Here is a 26,518-nt window from a genome sequence, read left to right as displayed (position 1 = left end):
AATTTCAGGTTGCGAGATGAATAACAATATGAATAACAATGACACATTGGTTTGCCCATGCAGGAATAATGAGTATTGTTTACAACTGTAAAATGTGTCTTAAGTGATGTTTCTCCACAATATCAAAACTGTGACTTTTTTTTTTCCCCAGGCTTTTAAATTTTGGCAGGTTCTAAAAGGCAACTTTGCTTTGGATTTTATTTATGTATTTATGAACATACACTTCTTAAAAAGTTACTTTATCTGAAATAATAGTTGTGTGCTCTCTGGTTTAGTAAAGTCTGTAATTTTGGATATTAACTTTCTTCTTCTTGCTCTAGAATGATATTGCAATTTTATAAACCAGATAAACCAAAGAAATAGCTCACAAAGGGGCTAATTTAGCTGCTTTGAAGTACATGTAAAAGTATGTCTCTTTTACAGAGCAGCTGCTTTCTAGCAGGGCTACAGAGTCACTTCAATAGTTTGGAAAGCTGTGTATTTCTAGTTGACTGGTGTCAGATCCATAGATATGGAAGGCCCTTGCCTGGGGGGAGGAGGGTGGCTGTAGGATTCCTCTGGAAGAGCTATCCAGCACCAGTTGTGGTGCCTTCTGTTTTCTTCAGTCTCTCCCAAGTGAGAAGCACCTCCCTGAGCTGCCTTGGATGCCTTCTGTGAGATCTTGGGTATAATTAGAGTGTCTGATTTTGAGCCCCGCTAGAGAAGTAGAACCTTTCTTTAAGTGCTGACTGCAACATCTGTAAGGCAATTATCTACTTGATAACACTGATCATCACGTGAAGAGTGCAGTGGGTATGCAGCTTAACTACTCGTAACCACGTATTTGGACTGATTTACAGTCTTCGCATGTGTCCATGAAAGAACAACAATCCCTGTTAGCAAAACATGTGTTGTTGTCATAGGTGGATATCTCTGATTCATGACGCTGGAGCAAATTATTGTTTTAGTACAACCCCATTGTTAGTTGTCAGTGTGAATCTTCCTTCTGTCTTGAAGTTTCTGAGCCAATATTTCCACCAGAAGCTGAGGTGTTTGACTTTGACCATTAAGACTGAGAGCAAAATTGCAAAGGACTACGTGGAAGTAAGAAATCAAAGCGTGCAGTGAATATTTGCAATGAAACTCTTTCCAGAGATGTCCATGACACCTAAAAGTCAGAACTTTATGGGATAACAAAAATTTCGGTAGAAATACTGGCTTTATGGCAAATAGTTGTTCTTTCTTCTCTACCCACTGAATCTCTTTATGTTCCACAGGCTACAAATTACTCTCACTTTCTTTCCATTGGAAGATAAGCACCTTATCACCTCTCGTCTTTTATAACATCCTTATCACTCCACAGGCAGTAAGCGTCTTTGCTGTCAGGGGGTCTAATTGATACATATCTAATTAAAGCCAAAGCATTTTTTTCTCAACTTGCATTCAGCTTTGAAGTATGTTGCTTTGATTTTGGACCTGAAGAACAGCTTCATGTACCTGAAAGTTCTCCTTTTTTGAACTGTATTAGTTTATCAAATAAAATATACCTCCTCTGCCCACAAACTTTTCTTTGCCTGGCCTGGGTACCAGTGCATTCATTTATTGTTAGTGAAGAAGAGAAGAGAGTTTTTCATGGAACTAGTTTAAAGGTACATGTGAGGACTGCAGCTCTTCAGATTAGGACACAATGTTTAAATATGATGAGACAGAGAAGAAAAGGAGTCACGAAAGACTAACGTAGATAACTGGATTAGCCAGAAAGATAATTTTAGGGCTTATTTCTTAAATGCAGGCATTCTGTATGAAAGAGGTACCAGAGATGAGAAAGCTGTATGTACGGGTAGGAGAGAGTGCCAGCATCAAATTGTTTAAAGAGCGTTATTCAGCTTATCTTGGGAATATTCTACGTAGTGAGAGAGTAGATTCTCCAAAGTTAAATAGGATATAAAGAGAAAGAATGATCACGCTAATAAAAAAAGGCCATCAGTTCTCACCAATTAAGAGGAGAAAAGAAAGGAAGAAACTTCATGTGCATAACCCTGGAATTTCCAGGCACCTCTAAGTTGCACAGCCAGCCCTTAGGCAGATTTACTGGGTCTTTTTTCAGACGTTATGAGGGTCACATTTTCACAGTTAATTGCCCTGACCTGTGTGACACTCACTATTTTTATGACAACTGTATCTTCTTTTTTTATCTAGTTCTTTTTTTCACTAGTTCAAACAAGTTTTAAGAGCGGGTTATGTGTTTCACTGTAAGGAGATGTTTAAAGAAAGGTAATAGGGGGAAAAATCCACTAAAATGACCTAATTAGATTAGAGGAAAAGAAAATAAATCCAAGGTACGTCATCACCCCCTCAGCAACCTTTTGCCCCTAAAGAACTTGAGGCATTTTTAGTACTTTGGAATTATCAGCTGAAAGGGACTTTTTGATCCAAATAATTTGCTTCACTCTTGTAGTGTGTGGCTGGCGAGGAAGCAAGAGGTGTCCATTCAGCTCTAGGAGAAGGCAAATCCCTGTCCCTTAACTGAATGATCCTGCAAGATGCAAGTTCTAAATTTTTTACCTTCCTGTGGCCTTATTGCTGCAGGGGAATGGAATGGGGTTATGTGGAATACAAAGAAATTCTGTAGGGAGCCCTCCGTGATTCTGTTCCTTATCATTTTGTTTAGTAAGATTGTCTTGTTGATAGTTGTTAATAAGGTCTGTGGTGGTTTTGGCACTTTTTTCCCAGCTAATTCCTCTTTCGGTTTGGGCTTTTTGGATGTTTAAAGTCTATGACAGGTTTGCTGTTTACAATATGGAATGGCCACAAGAATCTCGGAATTTTCTGAGGTCAGACTGTCACTATGCTTTTGTTTGCTTATGCTGAGCTGGTACTTGGCAGCTTGTGTAGTCGCTCAGCCATTCTCTAAATTGACAGATTGTTCTTTGTATTTGAAGAGATTGATGTGATTGAAGTGATTAGCATGTATATGCCTCAATAAATCGAGGGAGAGAGGAATCCAAATGGAGAGAACTAGGTAGGTCCAAAGGCAGTTTGTTGTAGGAACCATGGTACATTCAAGAATGTGGAAAGGACTCAAGTGAGAATAAAATCTCAGACCACAAAAAATATATGAGTACGGTTTTCGTCTAAGAGCTTTGCCAGTGAAGGTCCAAGGATGTGCTTTTTGTTACATTTCTCTGGAGGCAAAAGCCCTGGTGCAGATGCAGACACTGAGGAAAAAAAGATCAATTGCTGGTACAACAATTTATTTTTCTGTGATAGGGACGTTGTGTCAACCCTCCTGGGTTTTGGCTTCATAAGTAACTTGAGAGCCTACAGATAAAGAATCATTTAAGTGCTTAAATTTATTTTAATAATGTTGCCAAGTCACTCATCTCAAACATTTTTTGAAGGCCTTATGAGTCTGTTTGGGTTTTTCCTTAAGAGCTGGCATCCCTCTTTCTCTGAATCAGCAATAGTTATCCTGAATCTTTTTGCAGGTTAAAATCCTCTCACATGTCAGCACGTGAAAGCAGTAGATTAATTGTTCGTTTCTTCTTAACTTACATACCTGCAAATACAATCTACAAATAAAGGACTGGCCTGATTCTCTACATCTATAAATGCACGGATTTTGCTATTTTTTCCACAAGTGACACCTCAGACTTTATAAAATAAAGGGAGGACCCTGACTCATAGGTCTGAGCTGCAAAACACTGCTTTTTGCCCTTGAAGTACCTTTTATTTACACATACCACTATATCATTGTTTGACATTGGTTTTTGAATGCACGTGTTTTACATAAAGCTAATACATTGTCCTTGATTTTGCTTTGCAGTACAGAATTGGACAGCTGTACATGATAAGCAAGCATAGCCATGAGCAGAGTGACCGAGGTGAAGGTGTGGAAGTGGTGCAGAATGAACCCTATGAAGATCCACATCATGGTAATGGTCAGCTAACAGAAAAGCGAGTCTATCTCAACAGGCAAGTGCAATAACACTGTTTCTCTCAGTATGGACTGTAATAAAATTTTCAAGGAATATCCCTTCCAGCCCGTAGCCTTTCTGTTTCAAGTAGAACATGTTCCCATAAATACATGTTGCTTCTTGATACCTGCAGGAAGAAGGAAGGTGGGATATACCAATGGCTTGAAATAGGAAGATTAGTTGTCATTTCTTCTAGAGCATCTTTTTGAAGAGAAAGAATTATAACTTGAAGTTAAGGATGTACTGAAAATCAGAACTTTTTGTTTTCTTTTACGCTTAACAGTTTGTTATTCTGTTTTCCAAAATTATGGGAGAACAAAGAAACAAACTAAAAATCAAAAGCAACAAACACCCCACCCTGCAAAAAAAAAAACCCCAAAATAAATCACTAAAATGATTTAAGGGTTTCTTACTTCGTAATGATGTCACAAAGCCAGTACTCTGTGGTTGGTAACAAATGATTTACCTCAGCAAAGTTAATTGACATTATGAATGGCCATTAGGCTTGTACAGTGATGACTTTCTGAACCAAAATAATAAGCTTAAAGACATCATGGAAAAAAATGCTTTTGTTTCCCAAATGTTCCATCCTTTCTTAGTTTGTCTTTTCCTATGGTGAAATCATACTGCTGAAGGTCAGTGCTGCCACACTCAAAGGCTAGAAATGTTTTAAAAAATATATTCTTTTGTGTGTGTCTGTGTGTTCTATGAAATATATCGCTCAATCTGTTCCCATTTTTACTACTGCTGATCTAATTTAATGTTGCTGCTTTTCTGATGTCCTTCTATTCTCCTGAGCCTGTTTCATTCTATTAAACTTGTGCGCTGCAAAATTTTGTAGTGGGCACAGAAACACTGTAGCTATTGCTTCTACATTGCAAGTTACTCCTCCACTGCAATCCTGACATATCTAACCTTAACTCAGCCTAAATTGAATCACCAGTAATGTTGTGCACACACAGAGTCAAATAACATATAGATATCTTGCTGGCATTCAATATTGTTGTGATTGTTCTCTCACAGGTGAGATACAGGACTCGGGAAAAATCAATAAATGTGTTCTTGTGGTAGAGCTCCCAGAAGTTCGGGCATTTTATGTTTCTGAGTATTCTTTTCCTTCATGTTGAAAGGAGATAAAGCTGAAAAGCATATTCAGAATTAACACTTCAGGGTAATTCAGAATAACCACAAGAATTGTGTTTAGGAAGCATGTACCAGACATACTGGGAAAGCATATAATTTCTGGTAGTGCAGGCAATGGAACAAGGGCTCTCTTTCTTAGACAGGTACGAACACAAACAAAGAATATCTTCACGCCTGCGACAACTTGGGAAGTTTATCTCAAGCTGTAGTAGATGTTTGAAGTCAGTCTCACTGAGTTTATTGAGAATTACGAACAGTCCTTGATAATCATCACCAGATTTGCTATTTAAATCCAATTTTGGTGTCACAATACCACTGCAATACTAGTAAAGCTTTGTGGAAAGGATCCATAGGTTTTCAGACAGCTATAGATTTTGCTGGGAGGCCAGGATCTCAGTGGAAGACTTCACTCAAGGAGAAGTGCTGCCATACAAGATGTGCTGCAAACCTCCTCTGCCTGCCTTTCTTGAGGAAGAGGACTCCTTACACCAGCACAATTATCTCCCTCATCTTTTCTTCTTTCAGGGTCTGCTGCCCTAATAAGCTTGCTAGTTTTCCTTCATGTTATTTTGCTCTGGACTGATCTCTACTGAAGAATTTTGAGCTTATATGTTTCAGTAGTGGTTTCTTGGAAAGATTCATACGTTGTTTTCATTTGTCTTTTCTTGCCTGCTAATACTTTAATTCTTGTAGAGGGTTCTTGCTTACCAGTAGTTTCAGCTGGAATGCCTTTAAGAAATGTTTCCTCCCTGTGTGCTGAAAGAGTGAACTTCATCTGGGAAAGGAAAAAATTAAAAACAAAATAAAGATAATGTGATCAACAGATACTTTTGTGCTGCTAAAACAGAAATATTATATTTTCTTCCTTTGAAGAGACGCTTAGAACAATTCATGTGTGTCAAGGACTGACTTGCTGGCAACTCCGAGTGCAGTGTGTATAAAATTACTCGTTTTGGAGATGTGCTGTACCAGCAAAGATAGGTAGACAGGCGTATGTGCTAAAACAACAACAACAACAAAAGCACAAGGAGCAGCTGTATGTTTTGAAGACATTGCTAGTAAAATTTTCTTGTGTCAGTGTAAGCCTTAGTTATATTCAGACTTGTTTACTGCCTCTTCTCTCCCACTGGAGCATTGTTTTCAGAAGCTAAAAGTCTGCATCCTCTGGTATTTATTATTTAGGCATCAGAATAAAGTTTAGCAGAGATAAGGCAGGGAGCAGAGACAGAGTCATAAAATACGCTGACAGAGGCTGACGGAATAAACAAAAGATCTGATACAGTGAAGTCTGTCACACGATATGTAAAATGCTGCTTAAAAGACTGCACACAAGAAAGGTTTATGTAAAGAAAAGAATCTGGTTTTGAGCAGTGTCATGAAAGAGCAAAAGTCAATGCACTTGACTTTGAATCTTTGGGTAATGTAGTAATGTTTGCATTTTGCCTCTGAAGAAATACAATATTTATGTGTAGCTAGATCATGGTTAATAATCCAAACTCTGTATTTGCCTCAGAAATTTGCTAATATGGAAAGTTAATTTACTTTCTGTGCACTGTTATGTAAACATAACTTTTTCAACCATTTCACTTGGAAAGCTGATGTTTGAAAGCATCTACTTCACTTCAGTAAAGCTTCAGTCTTGGGTTGCGTGATCTGCTCAGCCCATCACCAGACTGACTGAGTCCCTAAAGTACAGGGATATTTGTGGTCTCCAGAGGTCTGCCTTCCTGTGAGGAACTAGTATTCCATCCTTGTTCCTGGCAGCTTCAGCAATTATAATTAATGTCATTAAGAAAGGGTTGAAAGATGAATTCTCATGAACTTGCCTTTTAAAATGTATGTTTGTTCATCGCTTGTTTGGTACCCTGAGTGACCAGAGTGCTCGAAATAAAAGACCCGAGATCCATGGTAAACAATACTCCCACTCTTCCATAATGTTATCTAATTACCCTTTAATGATCTTGGCATGTGCTGTGTCCACATCTTTCTTTTCTTATTCCACTGGTGTTGTGCCACCACATTGGGAGGTTCTCTTGAAGGACTGAGCTCTGAACTATGACATCAGCTCCATTAATTCTCTTCACTTTTCTCATTTACTTTTCCCATCAGCAAAATGGGACTAACCCTACCTACCAGTCTTGCAGAGGTGTTTTGAGTGATTTGTTGATTTTAATGTAAAAGCTTCCTACTCAGGAGTTGGTGGTGGTAGCGTGGGAAGAACCGTGTGCAAGGTGAGTTGAACGTAAGGGTTTGTGTGCCTGCAGAGAATATGAAGGAAGAAGAAATAGTCGCTAAGAAGAAATAACGGAATTGGGATCAAAGTGGACTGACATCCCCTATTGCCTCCTGACCCCTTGTTAGGGAGTGCCTGCCTGTGGATCAGGATCCTGTGAGACGGATACACCCTGGATGATATGGTCTAACCGGCTGTTCCTCCATGATCAAAGGCTTAGGCCATAAATCCTTGAAATCTGCAATCTCAATTTAAATCCAATCAGAGGGTTTTGCACTGGCACCCTGTTGTGCTCTTTGAGAGGAGAACAGGCAGGCTTGGTTTCCTGTGTGCTTGTGGAGAAAGCTGAGACAGAAGGCATAGTCATGAGATGAAAATATTGTTGTTAAGTCTAGGTATTGCTGCATCTTGTCTCCAAGTATGAGCACATTTGGATGGATTTTCTTTTCTACAATACTCATAAATCATAACATATTCTAATTTTATATTTTCTTTTTCTTTTCAGCAAACTGCCTGGCTGGGCTAGAGCAGTTGTTCCCAAAATATTTTATGTTACAGAGAAGGCTTGGAATTATTATCCTTATACAATCACGGGTAAGGAACAAAGCAGAGTTTATTACTGAATTGTACTTTACAGATAGTTTAACTTGTCTTCAGAAGCGTGAAGTTACATATTGAGCCACCACTACCAAGTTACTTTAATAACTTCTGTTGAACTGCATATATTTTCCCATCTTATATTGTCTGATATCAGGATATAAAGATAATAGACTATGGATAGGTTGATGAGACTTAGAGCAACCTGATCCAGTGGGAAGTGTCCCTGCCCATGGCAGGGGGTTGGAACTGGATGATCTTTAAGGTCCCTTCCAACCAAAGTCACTCTATGATTCTATGACAGGTAAAATCAGGAGCATTGTATCTATGCCATTTCTTCCTTGCAAAGCAAACATCAGGTGCTTAGATCTGTGCTGACTTGTTCCCTTTATTGTCCCATAGACTTTAGTCAAATAAAAATCAGCAGATTATCTGACACAAAGGTTTTGATTGTTAATGTGTGCTTACTGTAAGGATCTTGCATCATTGTTTTATTTCACATTTCTTTTTTTTCTTTCTCTTCATCATTCTTTTTTTTACAAATGGACAATTGGAAATCAGAGTACACAGTAAGTTTTTCTTCCTCTTTTTATTCTAAATAGAATAATTATGTGAAATATTGTAGTGGAATCCAAACTTATTTCTTCTTAATATAACTAATAGATAATGTATTCCATAGTGCAACTTTATTTTTAGGTATTTGTTTAAGAAATTTAAGGTTAAATTTGAAGTTTTTCTGTGGTGATCCCATAAATCATTTACCTTATTTTTTTATCACTTCAAAATAATTTGATATATTTTTAGTCATTGACGGTAACAAAGAGAAGCTTCTATAAAACAGGGCAAGGTTATTAAGGTTCCAGTTATTACGTGGAGACACGAGAACAGATTTTATTTTATTTATTGTTTTATTAAGTTATAAAATGCTCATCTCTGATATAGTATCTGGGAAACTGTACAATTTGTGGACAAAATTAAACATAATCTGGGCACGGTGCCCAGAAAAATCAACTATCCCCTCTAGTAGAGCTAAGGCAAAATATAACATGTAAATCATGAGAAAAATTGTTTTAAATGTGCTGGCCTCAGTAATGTACAGTAGCAGCCTTTGGAAGATGAGGAGGTGGTGGTGAGGAAGTTCCAGGTGAAAGGACCTTCCCGAAGCTGATTTGGTTTGAACTTGAGTGCAGATGAAACATAATCCACTTGCTTTTTTCCCCCGTAACTCTGCAGTGCTCAAAATGTTTGTGCAGATTTTTTTTTTAAGTTCAGTGAAGAATACTGATTTTAAAATAGAGGAAATAATTTTAATGTGATAGATGTGAAAGAGAAAAAATAAAGGGATTTAATGACTCAGATCAGAAAGATGAAGACTTAAAGTTGATACTGTGATGACCAGCTTTGAAAATCCAAAATACCAAACTGCTTTTCAATAGGTACTGTAGATACTTCTTACATATTCTGCTTTGTTTCATGTTTAAAATTCATTTGGTTGTCAGGAAATCCAGATGTTGCATGACAGACAGTAGTGGTGGGGGGATATATTCTTAGCTGTTTCTGTCAGAAGATGTCTTTGGCAGGGCCTATCACAATTCACATTAATTAAGAGTTTACCCTTTGATAGCAGGTTTAATCTTAGGCTGAGAAGATGATGTGCTGTGTTGGTACCTGTTACTTACACTCTGTTGTTTTATTTTTTCTTCAATTGAAAATCAGTTTGAGCTTTTTAATGTGTGTGTGGGGGGGGTTATTTGACTGAAATAAACAAGTAGAAATGATTAAGGGGGTGGTAGCAGAGAGAAACATGTGTCTGAATTTGAAATGCGATACGTCATCAAAACCAAACAGCAATGTTGTACTCATAGAAGTTGAATCAGGAGATGGTCTTCATCTGATCTGATGAGACAACACCTGAAACAGATTTGGGTGAAGGTCCGTAGAAGGTGTGCGGCTAAAGGACATGTTCGAGAGCATCAACAAAAAGGATTGCAGGGTTGAAGAGACTTGTAAAGAAAAATTAAATCGGTCTACAAATGTAGAAGGTAGGCAAAACAGTCACTAAGTGACAGTATAACTGCCTGTGGGAGCTGGGGACTAATTACTCACCATGGTACAAGGAAACAGAACTAGAAATATTAAAATGAGATTAAGGAAACTGTACTTCAGACAGAAATCTAAAATATATTTTAATGGAGCTGGTAGACTATGAAATTACCTTCAAGGGAAATAGAGAAAATGCCTTTGCCTCAAACTGTTGAATCTAGAACAGAAATATTAAATATACTACTGGGAATAATTCCTATCCTTCTCTGGAGTATTTCCCTAAATTTTGATCTACTATATTCATTAGAGAATTCTGAAAGCAAGGATAAACCTACAGACGATGCCCAAAATATGTAAGATAGCTTGTAAACGCTTTTCTTAAAGATGGTAAATTCCTTCCAAAGGGTCTGCGGGAAACCCTAAGAATTAAATTGAGCCTCATTTTGAGGAAAATTGGTTGTAAAGGCTGGCCAATAATTGGATAAATAAAGCATAATCTTATTGAATCAAGTACATAACGCTGTGTAGCGTGTTCACACCTTACTTAACCTCTTAACTTCCGTTCTAGATAAAGAGCAAAGATCTTAAAGGCTCAGTGTTGTTATTTCAGTGTACACTAGTGATGTGGAAGAGGAGGTGAACGACAGACTGAATCTTGCTGATAGTCCTAAGGGTTTTCAGTTGTAATATATGGAGGCTGTTAGAAATCGCATTCAAGCACGTACACTAGCATTCAGAGGTACAGTGGAGAATAATTTAATCAATGTAGTTTTCCTGTTAAATATTATGGATTTCATAAATACGACCTTCTTAAGGCCCTGAAGTTAGGACATCTAAGAAAAAAAGGTCAGAAGGCATTGAAAATAATATCCAGAATATTATTCTCTGCAGTGGTTGTAGAGAAAGGCAGGAGTGATTGGATGCATGAAAACAGAAATGGAAATTAGAGGGTCATGATGGCTGTACTTTACAGTCAGGGTCCAGTTATGATGGCCTGTTCTTTATGGAATGGTGTTTGTCACACAGCAAACGCCTAAGTTAGCCGACTAACAGCAGGAGATGACTGCTTTGTCTACTACCAAGTCTTGACAACCATATTAATAATATGTAAAGCAGATGACACACTTGAGAGAATGAGCTTAACGTAACTGTTGCACCAGTGATGCTTTTGTGATGTGTGGTAGGTGAAGTATTGTGAAGTCAGGGGAGCATTGTAAAATGGAAACAATGATGTTTGTGGAGGAGGGCCTCATTAAAACTGCTATACAAAAGACTTCCTATCAGGAAGATAAGACGTAGGTAATGTCCCAAGAAAGGCTGTATCAAAGCTGGAGCTGATCCTTGGAAGCTTCCTGCTGACATTGAGAGGGGGGGAGGAAGTGGAAAAAACACTTTTGGAGCCGAAGCCAAAGGAAGTCATCCACGTTTGGGGGTACTATTTAGAGAATAGGATACTCTTCTAAAGGTCAAACCCTGTTTTAGTGGCTGGGGCATTGCTTAAGAACTGTATATGAGGATGTCTTTTAAAGGTAGAACAGCAGTTGTTTTGGTTTTGATCTTGTAATTAGAAAGCTGGCAAGATATCTTCCTAAAATGCTTGATTTTTATTTATAAGTTTGTTTAATATGGTGAGTAGGTTGATGTTAAGCTCATAGATTTGAGGTACTGTGTTTAGGAGACAGCTGAAAGGGAGCCCTGTAAAAGAAACTCCTTGGGACTCCACTCTGTGAGCGATGACTTCGGTACTGCTGAGTGTCTCCAGTCCAGCTACACAAGAGGAATGGGAAAGCTGCTTGCTTTTAGAGAGAATTCCTTTGCTAGTCACAGGTCGGAGCCTTTTTCATTTGGAGGATGGAGGAAAGATGCCTTACAGCTCGCAACAAACCCTTACATGCCGGCTTATCACAGTATTTGCAAATATGTATCTTGAGCGTAAAGTGTTTGTGCTATTCATAGTTATATGGACAAGAATGAGCGACCTTTCAGGAGGCTTTCCTATTTTTCTTTCTGAGGTTGCCCAGCTAGATTAAAAATAATTAACTAGAAAACAAACCTGTCTCTATTACAAACTAAATGAAAAAGGATTGCATAGAACTAAGTTGCTTTACCCGCATCGGGGTATTGTTAGACAATAAGCAGCACAGAGCAAATATCCATTGACTGATTCAAGCAACAGTTTAGATTCTAGACAAGAAGAGAGCAGCCTCAAGCAAGCAAATAATGAGATCGTGCACGTATGGTGACTCAACCAGGGTACAAAAAATTCATATGATCAAAGTACACTGAAAATGAACCTAACAAAGTTTAGCTATCAAGTTGGAGTACAAAGAGCTTAGGAGAAATACAAACAGAATTTAAGTAAACTCTTCTGAGTTTGAAGGTGCAGTTCAAGTGTTTACCGGGGATAATTTCAAATGGTTTTGCTGTCTGATCTGAACAGCTTCAGTGTTGTTAGCAGTATTTCACTTCTGGGACTGAAATTTATAAAACAGCTTTTTAAAGATGCATAATTTATGGCCAATAGTTAGTTTCACAATTGTAAGTATATAAAGCAAAATATAAGCTAAAATGGCATGTTTTGCCCTCTGCAAGGAGGAAGAGTATTCTTTCAACCTGCCACTGTCTCAAATTAACTTAGGAATAAGATATAAATTCAGAATATTTATGCAAACCAGTTAGGGAGCAGAAAGCAGGAGACAACAATTCCTTTGATGATCTATCACAGTGACACTAATTCTTCTGCAGCAAACGGCTGAGGCAAATAAAATTATTTCATCTGGTATGTGTCAAGGCCCCAGAGTGATAGTTGCTAAATGCTCCATTATTGACCTGCTGGTTTCTGATTACCTTTGAGAAGAGGCTTGTTATGTGTTTCACTTAGTCAGTTGTCAGTTTAGCCAGGAAGTAAATTATCTGGAAGTAGTCTTTTTTTAATTGTTATTTTTATAATGGGATGACCTGAGAGAGAAGAGTTGTTTCAGATAAACACTGCAAGGAATCTGTACAGGTTTTTTTTTCCTGTGTTCTCTTTATCTGATTACCAGTGCTTGAAATTTGGATGTGACCTATCTAGTCTTCAGTGCATGAGTTTTTTTCCAGCTGGAGTATATGAAGAATTTGCATCAAAAATTCAACAGAATCTGTGTTGCAGTATTAGAGTCTGCTACAAAGTCACTACCAAAATGCCTCCCTTCTCCCCCCCCAACTTAGAAGTCAGGCTGACTGGTGACATGACTCTAGTAAACGTAGATTTGGTTCTTTGAGAGGTTCTAGCAAAAGGAAGGACTTCTGTGGTATTTATAAGAAACAAATAATACATTTGCAGAAAGCTGTAAACCTCTATTCTCATTTAATAGCTTAATCCATTGAAACATAGTAAATCAAACTGCTTCGGAGAATTCCCTTTTTCCACCACTGGCTTATTATAAACCAGTCCAGCCCCTCTCTGATTCATGGATTGTCATTTTCACTTGTGCACACCGCTTCTCACTTCCACTCTTCCTCAATAACCCGGTTACTGTTCTTGTGTCTCAGAGAAAGGAGATCCTAAGGGAAGGCAAAAACAGACGTAAGTGCCAAGTGCCATAGTGGTTGGAGGCAGCTTGTTAGCTAGCTGTTTCATCTTCAAGTTATTGTATGTAATACAAACAAATAATGGTTTTCTTTCTGAGCTTGTTTATAAGAGTTTAACTCCCTTGCTTATTTTCAAGCCTGAGTTTTGCATTGTTTTACTCTTTCCGCTCAACAGCACTTTTGCTGCTCTTTGCCATCTTCCTGTGTTTATCTTGCTTTCCATCATTGAGTAGCATCTTCCAAACTCTGTCATCACCCTGCCCAGCCCTTTCCGTCTATTCTCTTCTGACTTTATCATCCTGATTGGTGCTAGTTTAAGTAGTAACTAACCTGTATCACATCGCAGCTGTGCGTGCTCGCATGCAGTGCTGTCTGGAGTGCTCTGAAGGTAGTCAATAACATGGTGGCCATTTGCCCAAAAACATTGAATGTTCAATTAAAGAAACTGTCTTTCTCCCTTCTGTAAATAGCTGAAGGAAATATTGTCATTTGAAATATGCTGTAGAGACATCACTATATTTTCTTCACATATCTTCTAGCTTATAAATTGTAAATACTTCATATTGTTTATCCATACCTATGTGTGATTTTTATTTCTTTTCTGCATCCAGGTCTCGCTGTTCTGTCTTCACCATTGTCTAAAGCTGTTGGCAATCTCTCATGTTATATCTCTCCTCCCAGTCCATTCATCCTTGTTTATGAATGCTCCCTGTGGCTCTGGGGACGGTGTATATTGGTGTGCCCATTTTCCCTCCTGGTCCCTTGCTGTTCGGGGCATTCCTTCCTGCTTCACTAAATCTGGGGACCTTCCACTATCCCATAATCCCCAATTGCCATTTTCCTATTGATGAGAAGCAGGGTCTCCATTTGTCTTTTCCAGGTTCTTGATCTTCCATAAACAAAAGCTGTCGTTACCCACTGATTATCAAACACTGCATAAAGATTCTGAACTTAAAGGGTATCTAGAAGATACGCTGTTGAAAACGGCTAATTTTACTTGGCCAGTCTCATTTCATTTTGTAGTGGTTACTGTGTTCTTTAGCTCGAGGCTCTATGGAAATGGCTCCGTAAAGGAACCAGTTCCACGTGTATTGCCAAAATAATGTATATGTGACCATATTAAAAATCAAATCATCAGTCTGGGAAGTGGTGGGAGATCAGAGAGAACATCTACATGAAATGTCTGCCTCTCCAGGTTTTTATGTTAAGATTTAGGGGAATGTGCTTCTACTGCTTAAAAAGAAGTGGGATTAATTTTTACTGACAAAAATAACTCCCAGGGATTGTGGATTAATATTCAGAAGGAGCAGGAGAAGTGATGTGCAATGATGAGGTCTCTAGCAGCTCTTTGAACATTCTGCAGAAAGAAACCACATGGAAAATGAAAGTAGCTATAACGGCATTGATGGAATAGAGCTCGCTCGTACAAAGCAGGATATAGAGGTTCAAGAAACCTTGCTTAGGTGCCCTCTGTCCAACGTATTTACTGGCAACTCTTGTAATTCCTGCAGCCACCTCAAGTGTAATTACTATGCAAAGGTTATTTGTACAGTCCTGTCCATAAAACGATTGTAAGGCGCCGTATGTGCTAGGCTGTCTCTTTAAGACTTTGGCAAGTGTTTTGGCATACTGAGGTTCTACCCTGTTCTTGTAAGTGTTGCTTATTGCTATGGCAACACTAATCAATCATCGTGCTAAAAATAGGCCTTTCATTTTTCAAGAGGTTATCTGTAGTGAATTGAAAATGCAACTGCGGTCTGTGTTTTCTGTATGCTGCTTTCATTTCCCTTTATTTTAATCTGGAAATACCCATGCTTATGTGTGGTAATTACTATTACAGACTCCGGGTATTTCACGGCTTTACTCTCTTGAGCTTTAAACCTCTCCTGTTTCTTCCAGAAGGGCTGCAAATACAGAAAGTTTAAGAAAACAAACAAAAAAAATCCAGAATATTCTTCTGTTTCTGAGTGTCACAGGTGTAGTAGGTTATAACAAATTTTTAAGGAGCTGATAACACATCTGAAAAATCTGGAAGTGGCAATATAAAAGGCGCCTCCTCTAAGGGCATTACACAATGAAACCTTAGCATTCAAGTTGCTAAGACCCTGAAGATTTTGTCCTATTATGTAGAGTTTCAGTCTAATTTCAAGTTAAAGATTCCATTTGGCTCTACTTCTTTCAAAGAGGAACCTCGCAAGCTATAGAGATAGTGAAATGGAAAATTGGAAACAGTGCCCTGTGCATTCCTCTGCGTGCTCAGTGTATCGATCGGCTGCCAGGTTTGTGCTGGAAGAACACACGCTCGCGGGGAGGCAGAGCAGAAAGGGAGTGTTGCTTTGGGGGGAAAAAAAAATCACCTCCTAAAAGGTTTATTACCTACCACTCGCTCCCAATTTTGAGTCTGACTGTTGCGCAACACTTAATCCCTGGCTAAGTAAATATGCACCCACTTGAGGAGGGGGAAAAAAGCCAACGACTTTTTTATGATGCATAATAAAGCCTTTTGTATGATGCATAAACAGTTTTCTGGTTCTGCCAGAGCCCTCTGCCAATTAGTCAGAGTGCACCTGATGAATCATGAGACACATTCTGTGAAGTGCTCAAAAATTGGGACCCTGCGAAGTGTTCCTGAAAGCCAGCGAAACCCCCCTCCGGCTGCTAACACGGGGGCTGCCGGTCAGCCCAGCTTCTGAGCGAGAGATTTGCAACGGAGGTCTTTTTGGTGAATTTTAGTTTTCATTTGGGGTAAATTAACATTATGGTTTATAATCTCAAATTAGAGTATTACAGTCCTCAGCTTTATAGTAAATACACAAGGAGGTTGACTTTTAATAGCTTTGTGCTGAAAATGACTTCTGCTCTCTTGTGAGGTGGCTGGAGGTAAGTGGCACAGTTCTTCTACAGTACCGTGAAGATCTTTAGTCTTTTCTTAGTGTTTCTTTTTTTGAAATACAAGACTGGAAGATCTCTTTTTATGGTTTAGATTCTGGGTCACAGGAAACAACCACCAGATTCAAGCAGCGGCTTGCTGAACTGCTACAGGCGAATTAATGCAGCCTTAAGTTCAATATATGAAATGGCTGCATTTCAAAGTATCGTGACCTGAGTCATTGCTTGTAAACGCTAGACAGTGGTGGAAAAGAGTGTAATTTTTGATAGCATGATAAAACAGAAATCTGGAATATGGCTTTATTCAAAATTTCCTCTGAAACTGTAGCTCTGCTTCAAATGAGCGGCAGAAAGGGTTTTCTTCTTTTGCATATTTATATTCCACTGTACCCGAAATCGTGATCTAAAAGCAACTATTTTGATAAAAGGAAATGTTGTTGAGTATTGAAAATGTACTGCATCCAACAGCTCCTGAATTTCTGTAGTTAGGTCATAAGCAAAGATACTTTAATCAGAACCAGGAACGGGGAGTTGTTTTGGTAAGGGGGTTATTTTTGTGTTACCTGTAAATGTGGAAGATGCTATACTGAAGTTCCTCCTGTCAGTGGAGTTCCCAAACCTGACAGTGGGACCGTGAGAGCAGCACCAAGTCCTGGGGGGGACCCTGTTGCTTCTTAAGAGCTGAGAGAATTACACTGCCTTGAGCCATTAAGGTCAGTGCAGTCAGAGCAGTTTCCATAGTCACTGAGGTGTCTGACGAACCGCCAGGCTCACACTGTAGAACATAAAAGTTCCCAAGCTCACAAAGCTCTGACCTAGATACTCAATCTGCTCAGGCACTGTAGTCTTGATGACCCTTGCACTAGTGATAGATCATTGATGTACTTCTCTTTTCTGTTCTCCTCGATTGCTAGATTTTATTCAGGAGGTGTTGATTTTGTTGAATTTTGTAGCAAAGAAAATTAAATTTTGGTCGTCAAATTAAGAGGGCAGATATTTTCAACGCACTAACCTGTGAGTAAAATATGGCCTAGAGCAGTAACCTTGAAATATGTAGGCACAAGGGTAGTAAACTGTTTTCTTAATAGCTGTTCTAAACAATTATTATATTATAGAGAGTATGGCATATGTCTCTGCTATTGTCAGTGAAATCATTTCTAAAAGCTGTTCTTTGGACTGAAGCACTGAGTCCTCAGTAGTGCCATACCAGTTCCTGCACTCCGTAAGCGCTACTTGGAACTGCTCGTAAAGCAAACTATTCCTCGGCAGTCTCCTCTCATTTCTCCAAGGATACTTTCTCTCAGGATGCCCATGTGCAGAGATCTAAATTGTTGTCAGTAAGAGCTTGGTACACCTGGACTGTAACCCGAGCATTATACATCTTTGTAAAATACAAAGCTGCCGTATACTAAATTTTTGTGACCGGTAACTCATGGTTTTACCACTCTAGTACCAATGGAGTTATTTTCTGAGTGCTCTAAGAGCTGTGCAGTAGATGATGTCTGTTGTTATACATTTTTTTTAAACCTACTTTTCATGATCCACCTCCAGTAGTAATTTACTTTTCAACACTCTGTGTTCCTTGCAAATATGGAAAATAACTAGGCTGTTGGTTTATGCTGTTTGATTGCAAACCCTGAGTGAGATCAATCATTGTTTTAGGATGTGCTGGCATCCCTGTGTCTCCTGGGTCATTCCCTATTTTTGGTAACATCATATTTATAACTTTTCTACTCTAGGAACATTTGATTATAGAATTATTTTAATCAACCCCTTTTATTAATCTCGTCTTCCATTAATATAGTTCAAGGATGTTCATTCCACCTTTTGGCTAATTTTGGAGATACAAATTAGAACCTTAGGACAAATCTTGGCTTTCGCCCTGCCCCCAGCTTCTTTCCCTGCAGTGCCTACTGTTTGCTAAGGCTTTTGTTTGCAGATGCCTTTGGATGTCTGCCAGAATAGGAGCAGCATACAAGATAAATGGTAAAACCTCAACTGGGAGAATATCAGGATATTTTGGGTATTAATTTGTGTTATGAGATCCCTGTTTTTGACATACTGCTTATAAATGTTGTATGTTTTCAACTTGCACTTCCTGAGATGTACATGTAGGAAACGTTTAATTGCTCACAGAGTATGGGTAATAGGAGCTAAAAGATCTGTCCTTGAACTTGTCCCATCCTGCACTCCACATACTGCTGATTTGGGGTGGTTGGGTTTTTTTTGCCTCCCACATATTCACTCAATTCACAAGTTGCAAAGCTGAGAGCCCGTCACAGTTGAGATCAAACCGAAACTCGTAAATGTGCTACTCTGCAGAAATCTTTAATAAAAAGCAAAAAACATTTATAAGATCTGAATAGACGCCTGTGCGATCAGGGCATCTGTGACACCAATGTGTTATGGGGGAGTGTTTCACGTTGTTAATAGGAAGCCAGTTTGACCTTCCATGGCATGAGAACCTTATTCCAGCAAAGCTCTTTCACTCTTTTTTCAGCAAAGATTGGTTCTAGATGTGCTCATTGAATACTGGGGATTCTGGGATCAGAAGATTGAACTTGTTAGGTAATATCCCTGGAAGTGGGAATATATTTTCTGTAGTCTCAAAGGAGTTGGCTTCTCACTTCAATTTTGTTGTGCTACAACTGGCCTTGTAAATCAGCTCTTTCTTAGTCATCAGCCTCTCCCTTAGAAAAACTTCACATTTTATCAAGTCTGAACTTGGACCAACAGCAGTGTGAACACTGAGGGATTGTAACATCCTCACTGTATAATCTGGATGTACAGCGCATGAAATAGTCATCGTCTTTACAAAGACTCTTTGCCATAGGGTATTAGTGATGTCTCGCACAGGGAGCTGGCACTGCAGTTTTGCTGGCAGTTAAGGCAAGAAAAGACTCGATGACTAATAGTAAAGATACTGAACTAGTATTCTTCAGAGTTTGTTGGACATTTTCTGCCTGTCTGAAAAGTTGATTTGAAAGAACTGTGAAATGCTAAAGACAAGATATTTGAAATATTTTTTCACTGGAATTATGTTGCTCAGTATTGTATACTCTAGTCTTGACAAGCCAAGTAAAATTAAGCAGTCCACAGAAAAAACTAAATGTATTTCCATGTAAAATACAGAAATGTTATCTTTGATAGAAAAACATTTGTGCATTCTTAATTTTCTTGCATTATTATATAAAGACTAATTTGGGTTTAATGTAAAAGACTTTCCACAGAAGCTCATAATCCATCTTAATTTCATTAATAGGAAATTATGCTAGAATTCATTTCTCACTGCAAATGAAAAAAAGCCCTCACAAAGCACTGTTGTCTGTTTGGTTGCACCTGCAGCTAGTGAAGTGTCCTTGGATTATTTCGTATGGGGGATAGACTGAACTGTGCTGATGAACATCTAGTTGCTCTCAAGATCTTCGTGAACTGAATGTGTAACAACATTCAGGACATTTGTACTCTTATGCATGAGAACTATTGTATCCAGTTGTTCCAAAGTACTCATACTAATTTATTTATACATTCATTTTAGTATTCAGCTTTCAGATAGAATCTCTCCATCCCTCCAGAATCATAAAAACTTTTGCTTTTATGTTCTGCGTACATTTGACTCTTTTCTTGAAGTAGTGTAATAAAAATAAGAAAGCTGATACCAAACTGTACTGAATACGTCAGCTGATGAAGCAAGGCATAATTTTTATGTCAAACATATTTTTCTTTTGTTGCAGTGTTCATTTTTGCCTAAATTCTCCATTCACATAGAGACAAAATACGAGGACAACAAAGGAAGCAATGACAGTGTGAGTATGATGGCTTTTGCAAAATTTAACTTAATCCTTTTAGTTAATCGTGTTCCTTACCTGGGGGTTGTAGGTCTTGCAGTCTGGGGAAGAGGCTTAATCAGGCTCCTGTCTTTACACCTACCCGGGTATCTTGTTGATTAGCAGCTTGTCAGCTTGCGGCTTGTCAGCTTGCAGCGCGCTTACCTCTAAAGCACCATGAGATGAAAGATTCACGCATACCGCTTCCCTTCTGCATCTCACATTCTCCTTGTTACTTCTCTAAACACGACATAATTTACATATGTGAATTTAGTCCTGGTGAACATTTATGGAGAGTGAAAATTACTCTTGTTTTTTTGGAGTGTAATTGTATTCTACTTTATCTGTTCCACATTATTCTCTCCAAGCAAAGGGGGTTGAAATTCAAAGGAAGAGCAAACAGGAAACTAAACAATGGTCAGAGATGAAAGATCTCAGTAAACAGCTTCGAGGGAACAATGGCTGGGCTAGGAAGGTGATGCTTTTCATGGTCACTTACCAAAAGATACAACGTTCTCAGAGTTGGGGCTTAGAGATGATAAGCATAATTAACTATGCAAAATCCTCTCCAGAGGAAGGGTGGGAGCAGTACCCAGCAGCTGCTGATCAGGAGATGCTCAGGAATAGAAGGCAGGAGGTCAGTCAGGCTTGGTTGCCCAGACAGGGAGCAAAGCAGAGTCGAACAACTTGCAAGAGAAGAATAACGTTTGATAAAGCCGGGCAACCCTTGGCATAATGCACAAATATCTACCCCTCATCCCTGGAGATGCTCAAGGCCTGGTTGGATGAAGCTATGAACAACCTGATCCAGTGGGAAGTGTCCCTGTTTGAACTGGATAAGCTTTAAAATCCCTTCCAACGCAAGCCATTCCATGGTTCTGTTTCTGAATGTTTCATTTTGTTACGGCTTAAATGGTCCCTCGTTGCATGCCTGTGCAAAGAAGTTTCTTATCGGCATGAAATACAGGTTAAAATGTCTGGAAAATGGATCTGTAACACAGAAACCCAATGAAAAAGTGTTTAAACTCATTCTTGAGACAGAAGAAGGCAGTGAAGCAGGTTTCAAGGGGTCCGAGACACAGAGCCTTTCAGGTTCCAGGGCTGTCCCTCTAGCAGCGATGCTGTGGTTAAAGTGTTGTGTTCTCCAGATGGGAGGTGCATTTCCCCAGCCGCCTTGGGCCTGCGTGTTAATGACTCTGACAGCTGTTGCACTGCTTATGGCAGAATAATTACATGTAAAAGAACAGGGTATAATTTTGAATAATGCTTTTGGCATACAGACACTTTCCCAGTGGGAACATGACAGAAATCATGTATTAGCCACCAGATACCAACAACTTTCAGTCACTGCTCATCTAAGCCAGATAAGCGAGAGAGGGAAGAAAAAGAAGTGTTACATTACCAACTACATGAGCGTTATGTGATTTATGCACTTTTTAATGTTCAGTTTGCTTTTTGGCAGCACTTTAATTCAGAACAAGCCCACACCTTTGGTTTTGGGAGGGTGTAGAGAAGTTTTCTGGTACATTATAATGTCAGCAGTGAGAAGACACGTTCTGTACTGATGCCTAATAGAGGAGGAACTGAAGCAATATAATCAGCGTATATTCAACTTTTTTCCTGTGTGTCAGCCTTGTGGCTAAAATACTATGAATTGAGCCCTGAATAGTACCCAACCAGTGAATTTAAGATGAAAGTAACACAGAGATAGGGTACTCAGATGGTATAAATCAAAGAATCTCTACTCTGCTTGAATCCAGCTCTTCAAATGTCATTCTTACCACAGTGCTGGTTGGGTAATATTGTATTACCTTTACATAGTGGTACCTGAGTCACAGACTAAGCAAGTATTTACCAAGATTAACAGATTTAATTGAACTTTACTTGAGCTGAGGAGGAAAATGAGGAGCTGAATGAGAGGGCTGCACTCCAGCCCTGGTTCCCGTGAGTTTGTAACTCTGAGCGCTGTGCTGTTCATTCCTGTGAACACAATAAAGCAGTGGAAGATGTGCACTTTCTGTTGTTGATCCAGTGACATTGATCTGGTGACATCACGTGGCGTTGAAGTGCTGGAAGGTTAGTGAATATGGAGAGAGATGATTGATCCTGGGGAGAGACTTCTGTTAAACCAAACACTTTGGAACTAGGGCTGAGTCAATCTTGTTTCTGTGACTCGATGGGTAGGCTTCAACCTCACTTAAGAAAATGCAAAGTGTATTTCTCCCTCATAAATGTCAGTGTTTGCCCAGTCAGAAAACAACAGGAAACACAGATGTCTATAGATTTCCATAGTTACCCTATATTTTTCTTCATTGCCACTGTCAACCTTGGCTGATGAACCAATAATTAATCCAAAAATACTTCTATAAATTTTGCAGTCATAATTCAAAATATACTGAATGAATATTAATATTGCAGTAATGAGGGTAATAATGCATGTCTGATTTTAACTCGGCTATTTCTAGTAATATTTTTGAGATCATATATAGGGTTTTTAAATCTTGGAACTCTGATCTGTTGTTCATTTCCATGCTGTCTAATAAAGTAGATATTGACTGTGAAAAGCAATAATTAGATATAAGGATACTAAAGCTAATTCCATTGATCAGCGGAAGAAAGCGATATAAATGTTCTTGGGTTCCTCTTGTCATTTAGCAGGTAGTACATTATTAGAATTATTTTATTTAACATGTTGCATTGCCTGGTAAAATTCTACCTAATTACTGCGGTATATCCTCATGCAAAAGTTCTCCTGATTTTTCTTCCCAGTTAACTTGACAGAAGAAAGTAGTGAAAGATAATGATATCTGCTTTGGAACTTGATTTTTCTGTATCTTAGACTTTGTAATCATTTTAACCTATTTTAAATGTGCTTAAAGCACTATTGTTCCAATGTGTTAAAGTTTGCACTTGATTTGCATAAATATAAACATTGCCAGAAAGAACAATGGAGAATAAACCCCTTTATTTAGATAAAATATTGTGTAGATGGTAGTAGTGCAGTACCATAAACCCATCCAGTTGTGATTTCTATTGCTACAGCGCAGCTGATTTTTCAGTGTGGCATCGAGATGTTCGCATGGCAACTCTCTCCTTAGAAAAACAGAATCAGCGTTGAATGAACACATTAGTAGATCAAATATTGTCACTGCTACATTGCAGCTTTATAGCTTCACTAATAGTGCTGGAAACTAGACCAAGGAGTCGGGCCATTCAGTGTTTCCTCTTATGGGTCTTTTTAAAAGTAAAGTTCTCAGTTTAGAGGGAAATTTTGGGTATGTTTTACTTTTATTTTAAATTATAAAATGGGATTTCTAAAAATTAGACTGGTTTGTAAAATGTAAATGGCATTGTAGGTGCTGTCTGCAGAGTACGTGAAAATGTTGCTTCCCTGTTGCATCTTTGGCTGCTTCTGTAAGTCAAGGTGGCAGCAGGAACCTCTGGGAGGAGGGAAGCACAGGTGCCTGCAAGGGACAGCTTCAAGGAACACGGGCAAGCTATGAAAGTGAATATTAAACACTCAGTGCACTTTTTTCCCCATAAGAAAAATGAGCAGTTGGGGAATTTGAATATCGATACATAAAGTCTGTATTTTGAATATTAAAACTGTGGTTGGATAGGAGAAAATTCTTAAGGTCACCTGGTTAATGACATGGTCAGAAACTACAGGCAGAGTGGTTTAAGGTGCTGCTTCAGTAGATGATTGGGCTGTGGTTTTTGCAAGTAGACTTTGTTAACCTCTTTTTTTTTTTATTTGGGCAGATATTTTCTGTGAACATTCTATTGCCCGGTCAGTATTTATGTCACACGAGGCTAATTTTATTCTAAATGCTGTATTGCTCTCACTTTTTTCTCATCTCTATTTTTACTCTTTCGGGGCTCTCCACAGATACACATTTTGTTTATTTTTAATGTTAGTGGGGGATGCACCAGCTCAGGTTTTGTGTTGGTAACGAAGGCTCCGCCACATGGCTCTTGTAGACACCGTGATCAGTGCCTGGGGATCCCACGCGCTGCAGCTCCCTCTCTGTTCTTGCACGCCGCAGTCTGCCTGGTGAAACCATCTAAAAAGCAGTCTGTAGGTGAAGGTAGAGGGAAGACAGACACTGTTTGAGCAAATCAATGAATCAGAGACATTTCAATTTTCTTATTTGTTGCAGAAGGGTTGTTAAACTGTTTGACTGGGTTTTGGTGTGTTGTTTTCTTTTTTGGTCACTGAATTAATTTCTGCTGATATTTGAGCAGTGAAGTTTTGCCATCTGAGAGCATCTGGGGAAAGTAAAAAAGTACAGCTTGTATTATAAAAATAATCCAATAGTTATTAATAATGGAAATTCACTGTATGTAAAACTTAACAGTGCCCTGCCCTTTGCAGCATAACATTTTGCTCTGGAAAATTCAGTGCCCAGATCTTGACTGTTAAAGAATAACCACAAGATCTTAAAGTAGCGTAGCCTTTCTTTTTGTTAAACAGCCTTGATATTCACAAGAATAACATTATTCTTATGAGTAATGAAGGTGCGGAATACAGATGTCGATGTAGAGTTGTATTTCAAGATGACAAAGTATTGGCGTCATTGGGTACGTTTTGGTGTCTCAGCAATGCTGATAAAGTCAGCAGAGCTACAGGGCTAATTCCTTGTCAAACAAGAGAAAAATATATTATCAACGTGTTTCTTGCCTTTCGAAGATAGTGTAGTGTTGAAAATGTCTCAGAATGACCGTTTGCCAAATGAAAACAAGCGGTAGTTCTGTATTCCATGTAGTTATAAATTAACACCAGTTATCATTTGACACATTAATAGCTTTGAGCACACTAAAACCAGCCAGCTAATAGCAGATGCTTTATATGCAACCTATGTAAATCGCAGTGCCATCATTTAAAGTTAGAAAATCCTCTCCTGACAGCGAGTTCTAATTCTGCAGCGCGACGAGTGACCAAGTAGGCAGTATTGGGTCATTCATCATGGTTCATCCTTAGTATTTCTGAAGTGTCGGCTGTGAAACAGTTGGCTAAAGTAAAATAAATTATAGATATGGCCAGCTAAAAAGAAAAGCCATTTCTAGTTTTCCTCTTTTTAGGGTAGTTTTCTCCCCCTATTTTTGTCTCCTATCTTAGTAACACAAAACTAGGTTGTAACAAACTTCAATATAGCGCATGTAAATTAAATGTAAATTCACTATTTAAGGAAGCTGCCTTGGAAAACTGATTTCAGCTGAAATGGATTCAGCTGTCCTGGCTCAGCCTCACTGCGCTGCAGGGTATCGTTCTGTAAATTGTCTAAGGGATTGGTAGGCACTACTGCAAAATATGGCAAAATCAAAGCTAAGGGTGCTTTTAGGGGCAATTTTATTTGCATCTGGGCTTCTTCTCTATGAAGAGCTCTCTTTTGATTGAACGTGACTACAAATAGTATGTCCCAAGCACATATGGCTATTGCAGAACATAAGATGAGATCGACACTGACAGAGAGTGTGAACAAGTCATAGGGTTGTGCCTCTACATTTTGATTTTTCTAAATGAACTACTGAAGTTAATTATTAAATCTGGCTTTAAGAAAACTAATCCCAGTAAATATTACTAATAGTGTATTACGGTTTTGGAAGCGTAGCTACTTTTACATACTTATATAAAGATATATTTCTCTGTTCAGAAAGCACAGAGCCAAACGTGATATTTTATAAGAGGTGGCACAATAGAGGAGTTGTGACATGGAGATAAAAAGGAGGAGGGAGCGAGGTTGCTGATAAATATGTAACTGCCTTTGTGGGTCCCACTCTGCGGCATTTGGGGATGTTCCTGTGCTGTTCAGTGAGCCAAATTTACTGCTCTCAGGGAGAGATTCGGTCTTTTTCCATAGAAGAATTGCTCTTGCTCCCAGTTGTGTGTCTCTATAACCATTTTAGCCAGTGAACAGGTTGAAATCGGTCAATTCTGTAATCTTTACCCAAGTAAATCTCAAAAGCAAATGAATGGACTTTGGGGATAACCGAGGTCAGAACATGACTTACAGAGAAGTGACGCACTGGCTAAAACGCCAGAGATCAAGTTCTGAGTAGATGGGGGGTTTTTAGACCACATTTTCCTTCAGAAAAATGAAATTTTAAGTGGGCCAGATGACACAACCTGCGAAAGGATGCTGATACACTGGAGACCAGCCGGTAGCTCTGACAGTGGCAATCTGAGGAGATTAGAGTTTCAACTTGGAGCAAAGGTTTTGTGCCAGATTTTCCCTTTTTCAAACAGAAAAAAAAAA

The 26,518-nt window shown here is 38.8% G+C and overlaps 1 protein-coding gene across 1 annotated transcript in view; it reads left to right on the top strand.

Annotated features, from left to right (window-relative positions):
• PITPNC1 (phosphatidylinositol transfer protein cytoplasmic 1) overlaps positions 1–26,518 on the top strand; it is an 85,621-nt gene that overhangs the window by 34,072 nt on the left and 25,031 nt on the right. The window contains exons 2-5 of the mRNA XM_054083160.1: positions 3,806–3,954; positions 7,838–7,926; positions 8,491–8,498; positions 20,169–20,240. Coding sequence (XP_053939135.1) covers positions 3,806–3,954; positions 7,838–7,926; positions 8,491–8,498; positions 20,169–20,240 — 318 coding nt within the window. The remainder of the gene's footprint in view (positions 1–3,805; positions 3,955–7,837; positions 7,927–8,490; positions 8,499–20,168; positions 20,241–26,518) is intronic.

The sequence above is a fragment of the Cuculus canorus genome, chromosome 18 (genome assembly GCF_017976375.1).
Source record: "Cuculus canorus isolate bCucCan1 chromosome 18, bCucCan1.pri, whole genome shotgun sequence".
Lineage (NCBI taxonomy): Eukaryota > Metazoa > Chordata > Aves > Cuculiformes > Cuculidae > Cuculus > Cuculus canorus.
The sequence above is the reverse complement of the archived record's forward strand: the minus strand, read 5'-3'. Positions and strand labels throughout refer to the sequence as shown.